Here is an 18,832-nt window from a genome sequence, read left to right as displayed (position 1 = left end):
TTCCCTTCCGAGCTCTGCCGTGCGCCCAAACAGTGGTTTACCCCCACATATGGGGTACCAGCATACTCAGGACAAATTGGACAACAACTTTTGGGGTCCAATTTCTCTTGTTACCCTTGTGAAAATAAAAACTTGGGGGCTAAAAAATCTTTTTTGTGGAAAAAAAAATATTTTTTATTTTCATGGCTCTGCATTATAAACTTCTGTGAAGCACTTGGGCATTCAAGGTTCTCACCACACATCTAGATAAGTTCCATGGGGGGTCTAGTTTCCAAAATGGGGTCACTTGTGGGGGATTTCTACTGTTTAGGCACATCAGGGGCTCTCCAAACGCGACATGGCGTCCGATCTCAATTCCAGCCAATTCTACATTGAAAAAGTAAAACGGCACTCTTTCTCTTCCAAGCTCTGCGGTGCGCCCAAACAGTGGTTTACCCCCACATATTGGGTATCGACGTACTCAGGAGAAATTGCACAACAACATTAGTGGTCTAATTTCTCCTGTTACCCTTGTGAAAATAAAAATTTGTGGGCAAAAAGATCATTTTTGTGTAAACAAAAGCGATTTTTTATTTTCACGGCTCTACGTTATAAACTTCTGTGAAGCACTTGGGGGTTCAAAGTGCTCACCACACATCTAGGTAAGTTCCTTAAGGGGTCTAGTTTCCAAAATGGTGTCGCTTGTGGGGAGTTTCCACTGTTTAGGTACATCAGGGACTCTCTAAACGTGACATGGCGTCCGATCTCAATTCCAGCCAATTCTGCATTGAAAAAGTCAAACGGCGCTCCTTCACTTCTACGTTCTGCGGTGCGCCCAAAAAGTGGTTTACCCCCACATATGGGGTATTGGCGTATTCAGGAGAAATTGCATAACAAAATTTATGGTTACATTTCTGTTTTTACACTTGTGAAAATAAAAAAAAATGGTTCTGAATTAAGATGTTTGCAAAAAAAAGTTAAATGTTCATTTTTTCCTTCCACATTGTTTCAGTTCCTGTGAAGCACGTAAAGGGTTAATAAACTTCTTGAATGTGGTTTTGAGAACCTTGAGGGGTGTAGTTTTTAGAGTGGTGTCACACTTCATTATTTTCTATCATATAGACCCCTCAAAATGACTTCAAATGAGATGTGGTCCCTAAAAAAAAATGGTGTTGTAAAAATGAGAAATTGCTGGTCAACTTTTAACCCTTATAACTCCCTAACAAAAAAAAATTTTGGTTCCAAAATTGTGCGGATGTAAAGTAGACATGTGGGAAATGTTATTTATTAACTATTTTTTGTGAGATATCTCTCTGATTTAATGGCATAAAAATACAAAGTTTGAAAATTGCAAAATTTCAAAAATTTTCACCATATTTCTGTTTTTTTCATAAATAATCGCAAGTAATATCGAAGAAATGTTACCACTAACATGAAGTACAATATGTCACGAAAAAACAATCTCAGAATCAGCGGGATCCGTTGAAGCGTTCCAGAGTTATAACCTCATAAATTGACAGTGGTCAGAATTGCAATAATTGGCCTGGTCATTAAGTACCAAATTGGCTCTGTCACTAAGGGGTTAAACAAAAAGTAATTAAACTAAGTTTATTTCGAATTTACTCGGGTGGTCACTAGTGGAAATGTTAGTTCTGCCTAATAACGGTCTACACATTTAGGAATCAAGGACCCCTGAGCTTAATTACATTTTATAGACAGGATTCTTTTTTTAGGCCGGAGTCAGATGCAACGTATGAGAAATCGGTCTGATTCTCTCGCAGCAATGTTTTCCGTATTTAATCCATTTGCAATGCGATGATGTGATTTCCTTGCACACATGTATCTGTATGATATGTATGATATCTGTACGGCTTTACTTTTCTCACTGCTTTTGCCCAGTGAATTTTATGGTTCAATGGGCTGAAATGAGGAGAATGGCTGCGTAATTGTCACAAGTCGCACTGATGGTCCGTGTGGTCTGTGATTTTTTTCTCGTATTGGCGAGACTCAGGCGATATATGCGGGAAATCGCAGAATGCAGATTACGCCCTAGAAAAAAACGGTGATGTGATCTGCCCCATAGATGAAGACTGGGCCGAGCGCTGCAATGTTTTCTCACAGAGCAATCGCCCGTATTCTACGCTAGTGTGACCCCGGCCTTAGTTTGTTAGTAGACCCATCATGAACATCTGAAGAATGAATCCTGCAGGGGGCGCAATGCTGCTATTTGAAGGATTTTTACAAGGATTTTAACTCTTTCACCACAGGGTGATTTTTGCTATTTTTCGTTTTCCTCCCGTTCTTCCCAGAGCCATAACTCTTTTGTTTCTTTCAATATGGCCGTACAAGGGCTTGTTTTTTGTGGGATAAGTTGCAATTTTGAATGACACCATTGACACGGGGAAATTTTTTTTGAAGGCATTGAAATTGCAAAAAAAAGTGCAATTCCACAATTGCAAGATAAACAAACACACATGCGCACCTAGGGAGAGACTGAAGAATAAGGATATAATGGTGTACTAACAAAGTGACAGCTTTGCGGCTGCAGGTGAAAAAACAGGTTCTGTGCAAAACCTGTTCAATAGTGTAATAGCGTTAATAAAGAATACAAATCACCGCGCTGCAATGCAGATATGTGAGTCTACGACGTTCCTGGGGTGCATATATAATGACAAAGGGGCTTACTTGGTTAGGCTTGAGAGGATGCTGGTGTACCGATGGCATGGATAGTGGGCGCGCGGAGAGGCCAAGGTGTGGCGAGCGTCCTCCCGTGGTGGTGACTCTTGCAAGCCTGGGATCCGCAGGAGAAAGGTGCACGTGTATCAGGTCAGAAAAACTAGCAGCGGGCTCTGTCCGGATGCACCGCCGCAGTGAAGCAAGTTTGCCGGTTGCCGAGGGAACGTGACGTCATGTATGGTAAGGACGGGTGTGGAGAGGGGACAGCAGTCAACCAACGCATTTTGAAGGACAGCGGTCCTTCTTCATTAGGGTTACGGCTGATGTCTCAAGACAGTCCTTAGATAGTGAGTCTCAGTAAGGTGGTGCAGCTGCTGGCTAATGATCTGCTGGTGTAACTAGTCAGCAGCGTGTTGAGTCCTGGAAGCTGCACATATTTGAGGGGGCTGAAGTTTATAATAAAGGTTCATTATGGAGAAAAGACTATATTGTGTTGTGTGTGATTTGGCCCAAGATGTAAAAAGATGAAGATAATTACACATTATATATTCTATACAGCAGTAAACTGATTGGGCTCACGGAAGGTATCCACAGTATATACATATGTATTGTAAGACTCATGCTGGTGTGGTAGATGGAGGCAGGTATATCTCGCCCAGGTGTTTGTCCTATGTGAATTAGGCCACTCAGTATCTTCAGGGTGCTAATGGGTTAATGATTGCAGGAATAAAAGATGACCAGCTGGGTGTTTCCAGTGTCTGCCTGGGGCACACAGATTGCCTGCCTGTGTGAGACAAACGTGAGTGAAGAGCTCTGCTCAAGATCTGTATGATGTTAGCTGGGTGGGAGAAGCCCCCCCAGTTGTTGAGATAGCAATGTATTTGTTTAGTTAGTGCCGGACAGGCTAGGGTTTATTTTTATGTTTTGTGTTTTGTGTTGCTTTCACGTTAATAAATCTGACCTGAGGTCAGCCTGCTCAGAAACCTGCTGTACGCCTCAGATTCAATGCACAAACCACGTGTCCTTTGACCCCAGCAAAGGCGATCCCAGAGTGTTTTGTCACAGTATACAAACCCTATAAGTGAATATATGGGTTGCAAGAGCTGGTTGTTGTTAGGGCTAGCGGAACGCACCAAGTAATAGGGTGATAGATACAAAGTGCGTTCGCAGCCAGGGGACCACCGTGGGCCTCGCTACGCTCAAAGGCTACAATGAGCTGCAGAGCCCGAATGTGCTCCACAGGCTCCCAGGTTCTATCCTCTGGGCCATGGCCCTTCCAGTCCACCAGATAGTATATTTTGCCACGTACCACCTTGCACCCCAAGATAGAATTCACCTCGTACTCATCCGTGGACTAACCCAATGTCCCGGCAGATGACTCAGAAAACCAGGACATGTAGACGGGCTTTAAGAGGGATACATGAAAAGTGTCGGTGATACCTTGGCGCGTTTCAAGGTATGTTGTATGTGGAATTTCCTGAAGAAGAGGTCGCACTGACCTTGAAACGCGTTGAATAAACCACCTTTTAAATTTATTATCCTTGGAACTTCATTATTAAGGCAGCGCGGATTTAACCCACACCTCCTGCACAGTTTATATAGCCATGAAGTTGGCGTTTTCGGAGTGGAGATACCTCCGGGAGGAGGCTCATTTTCCCTTCCAAATTTTCACTGACCACAAAAATTTGGTGTATTTGCAAACCACCCAGCGGCTAAACTCTCGCCAGGCCAGATGGTCCCTGTTCTTCTCCTGGTTCCACTTTACCCTCCAATTTCTCTCTGGGGAGAAGAACACTCGGTACAACAGGTATGTTGTATGTGGAATTTCCTGAAGAAGAGGTCGCACTGACCTTGAAACGCGTTGAATAAACCACCTTTTAAATTTATTATCCTTGGAACTTCATTATTAAGGCAGCGCGGATTTAACCCACACCTCCTGCACAGTTTATATTGTCATACGGCCGTTGATCGGCTTGTGGATCTGCAGCAGCCTAAATCGCTACATGCTCTTCATTCAACAAAATCAGGTGAGCAATTCTAAGAAAGCTCTCTTGGTTATCTAGAGGATAAGACCCTATTTTGCGCTTTGTGTCTCCATTTTCTTCCTATAGCAACTTCATGGCTAGCAGCTCCCTATCCCCGATGGAATAATTCCTCTCTGCCGGTGTGAAGGTCTTGAAAAAGAAGAAGCAAGGATGCTTCCGACCTTGAGCATCCTTCTTGAAGAGGACTGCTCCAGCACCGACGGAAGAGGCATCCATCTCCATGATAAATGGTTTATCAACATCGGGGTGATGTAAAATGGGAGCGCCAGCGAAGTGTGACTTGATAGAGAGGAAGGCCTTGGAGACCTCCTCCGACCACAATTTGTGATTAGCTCCCTTCTTGGTGAGGGCAACCAGTGGAGCTACCAAAGTTGAGAAGTGGGGAATGAATTGGCGATAATAGTTGATGAATCCCATAAAGCGCTGCACCGCTTTGAGAAACTGGGGTTCCTGCCAGTCCATCACAGCCTGTAGCTTGGTGGGATCCATAGCCAATCCTTGCGCCGAGATGATATAGCCCAGGAAAGGCAAAGATTCCCGCTCACACTTCTCCAACTTGGCATATAGGGAATTTGCTCGTAGGAGGTCAAAGACTTTGCAAACATCTCTCCGGTGGGAGTCTATAGCTGGAGAGTAGATGAGAATATCATCCAGGTAGACTACAACCGAGGTGGAGAGCATATCCCAGAAGATATCATTCACAAAGTCTTGGAAAACGGCTGGGGCATTTCAGAGCCCGAAGGGCATCACCAGATATTCATAGTGCCCATCCCTGGTGTTAAAAGCCGTCTTCCATTCGTCCCCCTTACGGATGCAAATCAGGTTGTAAGCACCCCGCAGATCTAGGTTGGTAAACACCCTTGCTCCCCGAAGCCTATCAAAAAGCTCAGATATCAGGGGCAATCAGTACTTGTTCTTAACGGTGATGGCGCTAAGACCCCTCTGTAATCAATGCATGGAAGTAATTCTCCAATCTTCTGCATGAAGAAGAACCCAGCCCCTGCGGGTGACACTGACTTTCTAATGAATCCTCTTGCCAGATTTTTCTGGATGTACTGAGACATTTCCTCTGTCTCCGGTAGAGATAACGGATAGACTTGACCCCGGGGAGGCTCAGCACCAGGCAAGAGGTCAATAGAACAGTCATAGGGGCGGTGAGGCGGAAGGGTCTCTGCAGCACTTTTGGAGAACACGTCCGCATAGAGCCAATTGTTATGACCTGGTGGTTAGGACAAGAATGGACCTGATGATCAAGAGCACCCGGAAAACCTGATAGCTACAAAAACACAGGACAAGCTCTGGGAAATGGGAACTCTGCTGACCGCAATCCCTGATCCTATCACACACACTAAAAATAGCCGTGGATTACTCCTAACGCTCCCTAGGCAACTCTTCACAGTCTAAGAACTAGCTAACCCTAAAGAAAGGAAAATAAAGCCTACCTTGCCTCAGAGAAATTCCCCAAAGGAAAAGGCAGCCCCCCACATATATTGACTGTGAGTAAAGATGAAATCACAAACACAGAGATGAAATAGATTTAGCAAAGTGAGGCCCGACTGACTGAATAGACCGAGTATAGGAAAGATAACTTTGCGGTCAGCACAAAAACCTACAAAAAGCCACGCAGAGAGTGCAGGGAAAAATAAACCTTCCGCACCGACTAACGGTGCGGAGGTGCCCCTCTGCGTCCCAGAGCTTTCAGCAAGCAAGGTAATATTCACAACAGCAAGCTGGACAGAAAAAATACAAAACAAGAAAATAGCAAGAGGAACTTAGCTTCTGCTGGAGCAAACAGGCAACCAGAACGATCCAGGAGCGAACAAGACCATAGTACAACATTGACAGCTGGCATCTAGCAATGATCCAAGTGGAGTTAAATAGAGTAGCCAGCTAACGAATTAAGCTCGTCACCTGTGGAAGGAAACTGAGAAACACCCACAGCCACCAGAGATAGTCCATGGACAGAATCAGCCGAAGTACCATTCATGACCACAGGAGGGAGCTCGACAACAGAATTCACAACAGTACCCCCCCTTGAGGAGGGGTCACCGAACCCTCACCAGAGCCCCCAGGCCGACCAGGATGAGCCAAATGAAAGGCACGAACGAGATCGGCAGCATGAACATCAGAGGCAAAAACCCAGGAATTATCTTCCTGGCCATAACCCTTCCACTTGACCAGGTACTGGAGCTTCCGTTTCGAAATACGAGAATCCAAAATCTTCTCCACCACATACTCCAACTCCCCCTCAACCAACACCGGGGCAGGAGGATCAACGGATGGAACCACAGGCGCCACATATCTCCGCAATAACGACCTATGGAACACATTATGGATGGCAAAAGAAGCTGGAAGGGCCAAACGAAATGACACAGGATTGAGAACCTCAGAAATCTTATACGGACCAATGAAACGAGGCTTAAACTTAGGAGAGGAAACCTTCATAGGAACATAACGAGACGACAACCAAACCAAATCCCCAACACGAAGTCGGGGACCCACACAGCGCCGGCGGTTAGCGAAACGTTGAGCCCTCTCCTGGGACAATGTCAAATTGTCCACCACATGAGTCCAAATCTGCTGCAACCTATCCACCACAGTATCAACACCAGGACAGTCCGAAGACTCAACCTGCCCTGAAGAGAAACGAGGGTGGAAACCAGAATTGCAGAAGAACGGCGAAACCAAAGTAGCCGAGCTGGCCCGATTATTAAAGGCGAACTCAGCCAAAGGCAAAAAGGACACCCAATCATCCTGATCAGCAGAAACAAAGCATCTCAGATATGTTTCCAAAGTCTGATTAGTTCGTTCGGTTTGGCCATTTGTCTGAGGATGGAAAGCCGAGGAAAAAGACAAATCAATGCCCATCCTAGCACAAAAGGATCGCCAAACCTTGAAACAAACTGGGAACCTCTGTCCGAAACGATGTTCTCCGGAATGCCATGTAAACGAACCACATGCTGGAAAAACAATGGCACCAAATCAGAGGAGGAAGGCAATTTAGACAAGGGTACCAAATGGACCATATTAGAGAAGCGATCACAAACCACCCAAATGACCGACATCTTTTGAGAGACAGGGAGATCCGAAATAAAATCCATAGAAATATGCGTCCAGGGCCTCTTCGGGACCGGCAAGGGCAAAAGCAACCCACTGGCACGAGAACAGCAGGGCTTAGCCCGAGCACAAGTCTCACAGGACTGCACAAAAGAACGCACATCCCGTGACAAAGACGGCCACCAAAAGGATCTAGCCACCAAATCTCTGGTACCAAAGATTCCGGGATGACCAGCCAACACTGAACAATGAATTTCAGAGATAACTCTATTAGTCCATTTAGCAGGGACAAACAGTTTCTCTGCTGGGCACCGGTCAGGTCTATCAGCCTGAAATTTTTGCAGCACCCGCCGCAAATCAGGGGAGATGGCAGACAAAATTACCCCTCTTTGAGAATACCCGCGGCTCAGGAACACCCGGAGAGTCAGGCACAAAACTCCTTGACAGGGCATCCGCCTTCACATTCTTAGATCCCGGAAGGTACGAAACCACAAAATCAAAACGGGAGAAAAATAGCGACCATCGAGCCTGTCTAGGATTCAACCGTTTGACAGACTCAAGATAAGTCAAATTCTTGTGATCTGTCAAGACCACTACGCGATGCTTGGCTCCTTCAAGCCAATGACGCCACTCCTCGAATGCCCACTTCATGGCCAACAACTCTCGATTATACCAACATCATAATTGCGCTCAGCAGGCGAAAACTTTCTAGAAAAGAAAGCACATGGCTTCATGACCGAGCCATCAGAACTTCTCTGCGGCAAAACAGCCCCTGCTCCAATCTCAGAAGCATCCAACTCAACCTGAAACGGGAGCGAAACATCTGGCTGGCACAACACAGGGGCAGAAGAAAAACGACGCTTCAATTCCTGAAAAGCTTCCACAGCCGCAGAAGACCAATTGACCACATCAGAACCCTTCTTGGTCAAATCAGTCAACGGTTTAGCAACACTAGAAAAATTAGCGATGAAGCGACGATAAAAATTAGCAAAGCCCAGGAATTTCTGCAGGCTCTTCACAGATGTCGGCTGAGTCCAATCGTAAATGGCCTGGACTTTAACAGGGTCCATCTCGATAGTAGAAGGGGAAAATATGAACCCCAAAAATGAAACCTTCTGAACTCCAAAGAGACACTTTGACCCCTTTACAAACAAGGAATTCGTACGAAGGACCTGGAACACCATTCTGACCTGCTTTACATGAGACTCCCAATCATCCGAAAAGACCAAAATATCATCCAAATACACAATCAGGAATTTATCCAGGTACTCTCGGAAGATGTCATGCATAAAGGACTGAAATACTGATGGAGCATTGGAAAGCCCGAATGGCATAACCAGGTACTCAAAATGGCCCTCGGGCGTATTAAATGCTGTTTTCCATTCATCGCCCTGTTTAATACGCACAAGATTATACGCCCCTCGAAGATCTATCTTGGTGAACCAACTAGTCCCTTTAATACGAGCAAACAAATCAGACAACAACGGCAAAGGATACTGAAATTTGACTGTAATTTTATTAAGAAGGCGGTAATCAATACAAGGTCTCAAAGAACCATCCTTCTTGGCCACAAAAAAGATCCCTGCTCCTAACGATGATGACGACGGGCGAATATGACCTTTCTCCAATGGATTCCTTTATATAACTCCGCATAGCGGCGTGTTCTGGCACAGATAAATTGAACAGACGGCCCTTAGGAAACTTACTACCAGGAATCAAATTAATTGCACAATCGCAATCCCTATGAGAAGGTAGGGCACTGGCTTTGGGCTCATCAAAAACATCCCGATAATCCGATAAAAACTCCGGAACTTCAGAAGGAGTGGAAGACGAAATTGACAAAAATGGAACATCACCATGTACCCCCTGACAACCCCAGCTGGACACAGACATAGATTTCCAATCCAATACTGGATTATGAACCTGTAGCCATGGTAACCCCAAAACGACCACATCATGCAGATTATGCAACACCAAAACGCGGATATCCTCCTGATGTGCAGGAGCCATGCACATGGTCAATTGGGTCCAGTACTGAGGCTTATTGTTGGCCAAAGGCGTAGCATCAATTCCTCTCAATGGAATAGGATACTGCAAGGGCTCCAAGAAAAAACCACAGCGCCTGGCAAACTCCAAGTCCATCAAATTCAGGGCAGCGCCTGAATCCACAAATGCCATAACAGAATAGGATGACAAAGAGCAAATCAGAGTAACGGATAATAGAAATTTAGACTGTACCGTACCAATGGTGGCAGACCTAGCGAACCGCTTAGTGCGCTTAGGACAATCGGAGATAGCATGAGTGGAATCACCACAGTAGAAACACAGCCCATTCCGACGTCTGTGTTCCTGCCGTTCAGCTCTGGTCAAAGTCCTATCACATTGCATAGGCTCAGGCCCATGTTCAGATAATACCGCCAAATGGTGCACAGCTTTGCGCTCACGCAAGCACCGATCGATCTGAATGGCCAAAGACATAGACTCATTCAGACCAGCAGGCATGGGAAATCCCACCATGACATCCTTAAGGGCTTCAGAGAGACCCTTTCTGAAGATTGCTGCCAGGGCACACTCATTCCACTGAGTGAGCACAGACCACTTTCTAAACTTCTGACAATATATCTCCGCTTCATCCTGACCCTGACACAAAGCCAGCAAGATTTTCTCTGCCTGATCCACTGAATTTGGTTCGTCATAAAGCAATCCAAGCGCCAGGAAAAACGCATCAACATCACGCAATGCCGGATCTCCTGGCGCAAGGGAAAATGCCCAGTCTTGAGGGTCACCACGCAACAAAGAAATAATGATCCTTACTTGTTGAACAGAATCACCTGAGGAGCGGGGTTTAAAGGCAAGAAACAATTTACAATTATTCTTGAAATTCAAGAACTTAGATCTATCACCAAAAAACAAATCAGGAATTGGAATCCTAGGCTCTGACATCGAATTCTGAACCACAAAATCTTGAATGTTTTGTACCCCTATAGTGAGATGCATTAATACTTTGGGCCACTGTACTGTTATGACCTGGTGGTTAGGACAAGAATGGACCTGATGATCAAGAGCACCCGGAAAAACCTGATAGCTACAAAAACACAGGACAAGCTCTGGGAAATGGGAACCGCAATCCCTGATCCTATCACACACACACTAAAAATAGCCGTGGATTACTCCTAAGAACACAGCCTAAGAACTAGCTAACCCTAAAGAAAGGAAAATAAAGCCTACCTTGCCTCAGAGAAATTCCCCAAAGGAAAAGGCAGCCCCCCACATATATTGACTGTGAGTAAAGATGAAATCACAAACACAGAGATGAAATAGATTTAGCAAAGTGAGGCCCGACTGACTGAATAGACCGAGTATAGGAAAGATAACTTTGCGGTCAGCACAAAAACCTACAAAAAGCCACGCAGAGAGTGCAGGGAAAAATAAACATCTGCGTCCCAGAGCTTCCAGCAAGCAAGGTAATATTCACAAAAGCAAGCTGGACAGAAAAAATACAAAACAAGAAAATAGCAAGAGGAACTTAGCTTCTGCTGGAGCAAACAGGCAACCAGAACGATCCAGGAGCGAACAAGACCATAGTACAACATTGACAGCTGGCATCTAGCAATGATCCAAGTGGAGTTAAATAGAGTAGCCAGCTAACGAATTAAGCTTGTCACCTGTGGAAGGAAACTCAGAAACACCCACAGCCACCAGAGAAAGTCCATGGACAGAATCAGCCGAAGTACCATTCATGACCACAGGAGGGAGCTCGACAACAGAATTCACAACAGCCAATATTGCTTGGGGAGGGAGGAAAGATCTGCGGGTACCTCAGTAGTAGCAACCTGAATGCATTCCCTCTGACATCTACCCTCACAAGACTCTCTCCATCCCAAAATTCTGCCTGTGGACCACTCAATATGAGGGGAGTGGTACCGTAGCCAATGTATCCCTAACAGGACCTCATCAATTCTCTCAGGAATAGCAAGCAGAGATATAATCTCCTGATGAGATGGCGACATAGATAGAGTAAATTGGATGGTCTGGTGTGTTATCTGTGAGGGCAGTGCCGATCCATTCACCACTCGTACGGTCACTGGTTTGGCGAGCATCACCAGGGGTATTGCGTGTCGTTGGGCGAAGGCAGATGACATAAAATTGCCCTCCGCCCCAGAATCCACGCAAAGCTCTACCGAATGAGTGGATGAGCCTAAGGTAATTGTCCCCTTAAAGGACAGTTTGGAGGCAAACGTTGTCGTGTCTAGTGTACCCCCACCTACTACCACTAGACGCTGACGTTTCCCCGACTGCTGGGGACATCTTGTGGCAAGATGTCCTGACTGCCGGCGGACATGTCAGACCTTGAGTGCACGAGCGGTCTGGGACTTAGATCCCGCTCGTGACACCTCCATGGCCTCATGTGACTCGGGCGCTATTACAAGCCAGACCCTGGCGCTAGCGTAATGATAGAACTAGCGGAACACACCAAATTATAATTAGAGATGATATAAGGTGATGGACTATATGGCAGTATAGTGTGAGTACACACATGGGTTAGCTTCACCTGGTATGAAGGAAGTGAACCCTGTTGCGTCACAGGGCCGCGATACTTCTCAGAGAGCGCAAGCAAGGCGACACAGAACTCTGCCCCAAGACTCAGGGTAAGAGTCCCTCTAGATCTCTTGCGCTCGACACTGCTACTGTGGTGACAGGGAATCAACTTAAACTAAACATTTACCGCACAGGAGTGCGTGCAGCGCCGCTCTGGTGGACGCCACTAACCACCCTAACTAGGGCCAGGAAAGCACACAATCTGCGTACGGCGCCGCTCTGGCAGTCACTGCTAACTAGAATCAGTAACTTGTGCTAATGTGCAGGATAGCATTGTTGGGCGCTAGGTAGCTCTACCATTTGCAAGCAGGCAACAACTCTAGGGATGGGAATGATTCGGAGCATTCATCCATTGACAGGCATACATCCACACACACAAGTTAACAAGTTTACACCAGCACATGGCCGAACGGCCATGCGAACCTTTTATAGTAGTAGCGCTCCAGGACCTTCCTAATGGTCCAATAGGAGCTGCAACAGGACCTGAGCATGTGACCCCCGACGTCCAATGGGAGGTCGTCCCGTGGGCATGCTCAGTGTGGGAAAAGCAGGACTTAGTCCTTGAAATGCCTGCTCGCTGCTGATCAGTGGTGGCTACAGAGGCAGAGCCTGGAAAGGCCGCAGTAACCAAGCGCACAGTATCATCTTGAGCCAGACTCTGGGACTGACATGTCCGCTGAGCAGGTTCCACTGCGGCTGGAGGAGAATGGGAGACCGCAGCCGACCCTTTGCAGCGGCAGGAACTCGACACCTAACATTGCTTTTGTCTCCATTCTCCAAACTCGTAATGTTTCAATTTTTGGGCCATGTGAGGTTTATTTTTTGCGCCCTGACGTTTTTCCTGATTCCAAGGTGTTTTAATCTCCTATAATTGCATTTTACTTGTAATGTTGCTGCAGCCAAAAAACGTAATAATGGCATTTTGATTTTTTTGTTCTCACAGCACCGTTTCCCAATTGAACTAATTACTTTATATTTTGATAGATCAGACTTTTACAAATGCAGTGATACCAAATATGAGTATGTTTAAAAAATGTTTTAATGCTATTATCAGTGTAGGTCCTGCCATATTGTTCAGAGGCCCCCAAGGGTATGGGGGCACTGGGCAATTGCCCAAGGTTTCTCCCTAACACCGACCCTGGTTGCATGTATTTGGGGATCATGTCTACTAAAGTGGAAAACCTCTTAATTTGCCATGGATTTGTTGTCCAAGATGCCCATATGAAAGCCCCCATTTGCAGCAGGTTGAGAGTGAGGTCAAACATAAGCTTTCAGCAGGACTTAAAGTTGTTTGATTTTTTTATTTATTTATTTTTTGTTGCTCTTTAGGCCAGCATCGGAAACAATTGGCAAGTCACCATCTCCAGCCCTAACGCGCAGGTCAGAATTACTTCTTTACAGCTCTGTTTTTCTCGTGAAAAGTTATGTTGTAAAAGAGATGGATGTATATTCATACAATAATATAATATATTTATTCAAAGCCCAGTTCCATATCAGAAATACCAGTGTCTCTATCTGTGGTGTGGAATCTTACAGTATCCGTAGAATCTGACGGATTGTAGACTGAAGTCTTCAGATGGGTGTAGAACAAGTCGCAGCTGAAAAATCTATAATATAACGCTGGGAGCGTCACTCTGTCCGAAGCCTTAATAGACTGCGCAGGCGCGACGCTCCCAGCGTTACATTATAGATGCCGCCGAGAGCAGGGGGTCGGGAGTACGGGGAAATGCCGCCGAGAGCAGGGGGTCGGGAGTACGGGGAGATGCCGCCGAGAGCAGGGGGTCGGGAGCACGGGGGCGCCGTATGTGCGCCCGGCACAGAAAGTTTTTACTTACGCCAGTTCCGGCGCCATTGTCTTTCTCCTCCTGGTGCCGGAATCGGCGCCTGCGCAGTACGCGCTTTCCGGCGCCATTTTATTGAAGACACACTGCAGTGTCTTCAATAAAATGGCGCTGGAAAGCGCGTACTGCGCAGGTGCCGATTCCGGCTCCAGGAGAAGCAAGACAATGGCGCCGGAACTGGCGTAAGTAACAAATTGCTGTGCCATGAGGCTGTGGCACTTCATGCCACAGCCATTTGTTACTTACGGCATTTCCACCGCCAATATCTTTCTCCTCCTGGTGCCGAAATCGGCGCCTGCGCAGTACGCGCTTTCCGGCAGTGTCTTCAATAAAATGGCGCCGGAAAGCGCGTACTGCGCAGGCGCCGATTCCTGCTGCCGGAATCGGCGCCGGCGCAGTCCGTGCTTTCCTGCGCCATTTTCTTGAAGACACCTGCAGTGGAGCCGGACGATAGGTGAGTATGGTATTTTTTTTTTTTTTATATGGCAGCAGCATACTGGGGCATATAATACAATAGTGGCGCAGGATGGGAGCAGCACATGACAGAACGGGCGCAGGATGGCAGCAGCACATGACAGAACGGGCGCAGGATGGCAGCAGCACATGACAGAACGGGCGCAGGATGGCAGCAGCACATGACAGAACGGGCGCAGGATGACAGCAGCACATGACAGAACGGGCGCAGGATGGCAGCAGCACATGACAGAACGGGCGCAGGATGGCAGCAGCACATGACAGAACGGACGCAGGATGGCAGCAGCACATGACAGAACGGGCGCAGGATGGCAGCAGCACATGACAGAACGGGCGCAGGATGACAGCAGCACATGACAGAACGGGCGCAGGATGGCAGCAGCGCATGACATAACGGGCGCAGGATGGCAGCAGGATGGGAGCAGCACATGACAGAACGGGCGCAGGATGGCAGCTGCGCATGACAGAACGGGGGCGCAGGATGGGAGCAGCACATGACAGAACGGGCGCAGGATGACAGCAGCACATGACAGAACGGGCGCAGGATGGCAGCAGCACATGACATTACGGGCGCAGGATGGCAGCAGCACATGACAGAACGGGCGCAGGATGGCAGCAGCGCATGACATAACGGGCGCAGGATGGCAGCAGGATGGGAGCAGCACATGACAGAACGGGCGCAGGATGGCAGCTGCGCATGACAGAACGGGGGCGCAGGATGGGAGCAGCACATGACAGAACGGGCGCAGGATGACAGCAGCACATGACAGAACGGGCGCAGGATGGCAGCAGCACATGACATTACGGGCGCAGGATGGCAGCAGCACATGACAGAACGGGCGCAGGATGGCAGCAGCGCATGACATAACGGGCGCAGGATGGCAGCAGGATGGGAGCAGCACATGACAGAACGGGCGCAGGATGGCAGCTGCGCATGACAGAACGGGGGCGCAGGATGGGAGCAGCACATGACAGAACGGGCGCAGGATGGCAGCAGCACATGACAAAACGGGCGCAGGATGGCAGCAGCGCATGACAGAACAGGCGCAGGATGGCAGCAGCACATGACAGAACGGGCGCAGGATGGCAGCAGCACATGACAGAACGGGCGCAGGATGGCAGCAGCACATGACAGAACGGACGCAGGATGGCAGCAGCACATGACAGAACGGGCGCAGGATGGCAGCAGCGCATGACATAACGGGCGCAGGATGGCAGCAGGATGGGAGCAGCACATGACAGAACGGGCGCAGGATGGCAGCAGCACATGACAGAACGGGCACAGGATGGCAGCAGCGCATGACATAACGGGCGCAGGATGGCAGCAGGATGGGAGCAGCACATGACAGAACGGGCGCAGGATGGCAGCAGCGCATGACAACGGGGGCGCAGGATGGGAGCAGCACATGACAGAACGGGCGCAGGATGGCAGCAGCGCATGACAGAACGGGCGCAGGATGGCAGCAGCACATGACAGAACGGGCACAGGATGGCAGCAGCACATGACAGAACGGGCGCAGGATGGCAGCAGCACATGATGGAGACCATATACCAATATAAATGCTCGCCACCCGGGCGTAGAACGGGTTCAATAGCTAGTACTATATAAAGGGTCAAAGCAATAATCAGCTTCCAGGAGCGAAGCGAGGTCATAAACGGCAAAGAAAAAACATCTGATGATCTTGGGGCTCCATGTTGCCGATCCAGCAGTAGAAGACCTCAGAGCACCTCATCACAGAGACCTGCTCAAAACCTCCAGAGCTCAGACCGGTCAGAAAGAATTTAATTGTTACTAACGTTGAGTCATGAAGGAAATGAGATTTATCTCTAGAATTTGGGCACTAGAACTAATAACTGGTCTTGATAAGAATGCTTTGATGCCTAAAGAGTCTAGTCGGAATTGATCCCTTCCATTAGTGGGATGTTGGTGGGACATGACAAAAGACCCTGAGACCGACCCAGGAGGATGTTCTCCCTGAATGGATTTAGCTTTGGGCTAAACGAGGGACTAGACTCTTAAGGATTCCTTGGGATTCAACATACAGAGTTCTGGGCTTGGATGCAAACCATCATCGAGCTGTAACTTTCAATATGTGTTACCGAGCAGAACATGAGAAGCCAGATAGACCATTGGCGTTCTTCCACATTAGTAGGCTGAGACTTGGTCATGGCCGGCGACTTTTCGACAATCAAAGCCTGGAGACAAGCCAGATCCGTTACAGAATAGTTAAAACTAAATACCATCTTCACTTATACAGAAGGAAAGAACGAGGGCCAGAAAACAAGCTGTGGCCGCGATAGTGAATGATTGTGACCAAACTTCCCATCTGTGGGCATCCTCTTTCTTATCCATGAATGTTTTAGGTTACAATACTTCCCTTTCATCACCTTCATTTCTTTTCATAACCTTGTTGGGTCAGACATGTGTTTGTTTCCTTATATGAATTCATTTTATTGTTATCCGTAGGTCGGCAACCGGCACAGCTGCAGAGTCGCCGCCGTCGCCAGCGCCCCTATCGAGCAGGTCTGCATTGCTTCTTCTTGTCACAGCGCTGACTTCTGCTTTTATTGTAGGACGGATGAATATTCACATTCACTTCAATTAATTCCATTTCCAAACTTCAGTGATCATGTATCTGTCCCGTTCTCACCAGTAATTTGGGAACCAGTAACATCTCGGTCTTTAGCTCTGGATGGATGGCAGGAATTGGTAGGAAGGGAATTAATAATATTAACAGTTATTCAGAGCCCCCCAGTTATTTCATTCTTCTCCGCTAACACTGCTCTCCTTTATGCACATCATTACTTACAATCTAAATTCTTTTTAGAAATAGTATCACATGTTTAACATATGGTGTAACATGGGAAATATGTGTATCTAGGATGTGAGATAAACCCCAGTGAAGCTAGGACCAACTTGTGTGAACAGGTAAATAAGACTGGGGTTTGCTTAACCCTGCTGTTGTCTTCGGTCAAAAACGACCGACCTTGAACTTCAATATTCTTTAAAATATTCAAGATGCGGCTCTGAAACCCGTGGCCGACCAACCCATCCTCATTTAAGTCAATCAACCACAAGTTTCAGAACCGCATCTTGAACACCCCCAAAAATACCAAAGTTCAAAATCGGTCTCCGAAGACAACAGCACTGTTAATAAAAGGTGGAGAAGTGGGCTCTTCTCAGGGATAAGCTGCTATGATGAAAGAACCTCCCCTGTCACCAATGTACAGTTATGAATATTGGGATTATTACATTTAATACATTATCAACGTAAGGACTAATAGGGGAAGAAGATGCATATTTTTTCCATAACTGTGAGACATGCCAATCAGCCCCAAATCAACAGTAGCCAGACAATATTTTTTATCTATGAAAAGTTAAAATCCCAATAAAAAATATAACGGTGATATCGATTGCCTTGTACCCACCGGAGCGAAGATATTGTGAATGATGGGAATAACCCTGTTATGAGTTATCAAGCAGAGGTGTTTGGGTGTAACTTAGGTGCTTATAAATAGGCAAATTATGACAATGCCGGAAAATACATCGTCATGTTGGCTTGATCCACATTTATGGACTTTTTCATTAGGAGCACTTCCCCCCACAAATCTGAAGCCATTGCAGTGACATTAGGTGTAGTAGGTTTTGTTTGTCGATCATTGTTATTTTATGTATTTGTACATGGTGTATTGTTTTGTCCCCTTTGAAAAATCTTTTGTGTATATTTTATAAACTGCCTTTAGTTCTGCATTAAATATAAGGTCAGGTTTCTAATTGGCCTGTATAAATGATTGGTGGTAGCGGTGTGTACCTACTTTTGTTATTGCAGAGACGGCAGTGACAGTAATGGAGGTATATACAGTACACATATTCCATGACTTAGAATTCGAGGTGTATAAACCGCACGCTCACTGTTAGTTCTCCAATAACCGGCTTATTAATGGTAACAGCCGCAGCCTCTTCCGTAACGGTCTGTCAATTACGTAATTGTCCGGATGATAGGGGGCAGCAGAGGGATGTTTGTGACAAAAAGGTTACAGTATGGTGGGTTCTCACCCGGTTGTGAGCTTTGACAGTCTTCAAACTGAGGAAGTTTCACTGACGACTAAGACACGCCTCATATCGTCTGGTCTTTTCTGTAGTGACATATGTATGTCAAA

At 46.9% G+C, this 18,832-nt stretch overlaps 1 protein-coding gene across 2 annotated transcripts in view; it reads left to right on the top strand.

Moving 5' to 3' along the window:
* The window catches only part of LOC138658180 (uncharacterized), a 116,255-nt gene that overhangs the window by 42,941 nt on the left and 54,482 nt on the right, over positions 1-18,832 (top strand). For both annotated transcript variants that reach the window (XM_069745707.1, XM_069745703.1), the window contains exons 5-6: positions 13,686-13,736; positions 17,139-17,195. In XM_069745707.1, coding sequence (XP_069601808.1) covers positions 13,686-13,736; positions 17,139-17,195 — 108 coding nt within the window. The remainder of the gene's footprint in view (positions 1-13,685; positions 13,737-17,138; positions 17,196-18,832) is intronic.

This window comes from Ranitomeya imitator, chromosome 1, assembly GCF_032444005.1.
Source record: "Ranitomeya imitator isolate aRanImi1 chromosome 1, aRanImi1.pri, whole genome shotgun sequence".
Classification (NCBI taxonomy): Eukaryota; Metazoa; Chordata; class Amphibia; order Anura; family Dendrobatidae; genus Ranitomeya; species Ranitomeya imitator.
Note: the sequence above shows the minus strand (reverse complement) of the source record. Positions and strands in the feature narration are given on the sequence as shown.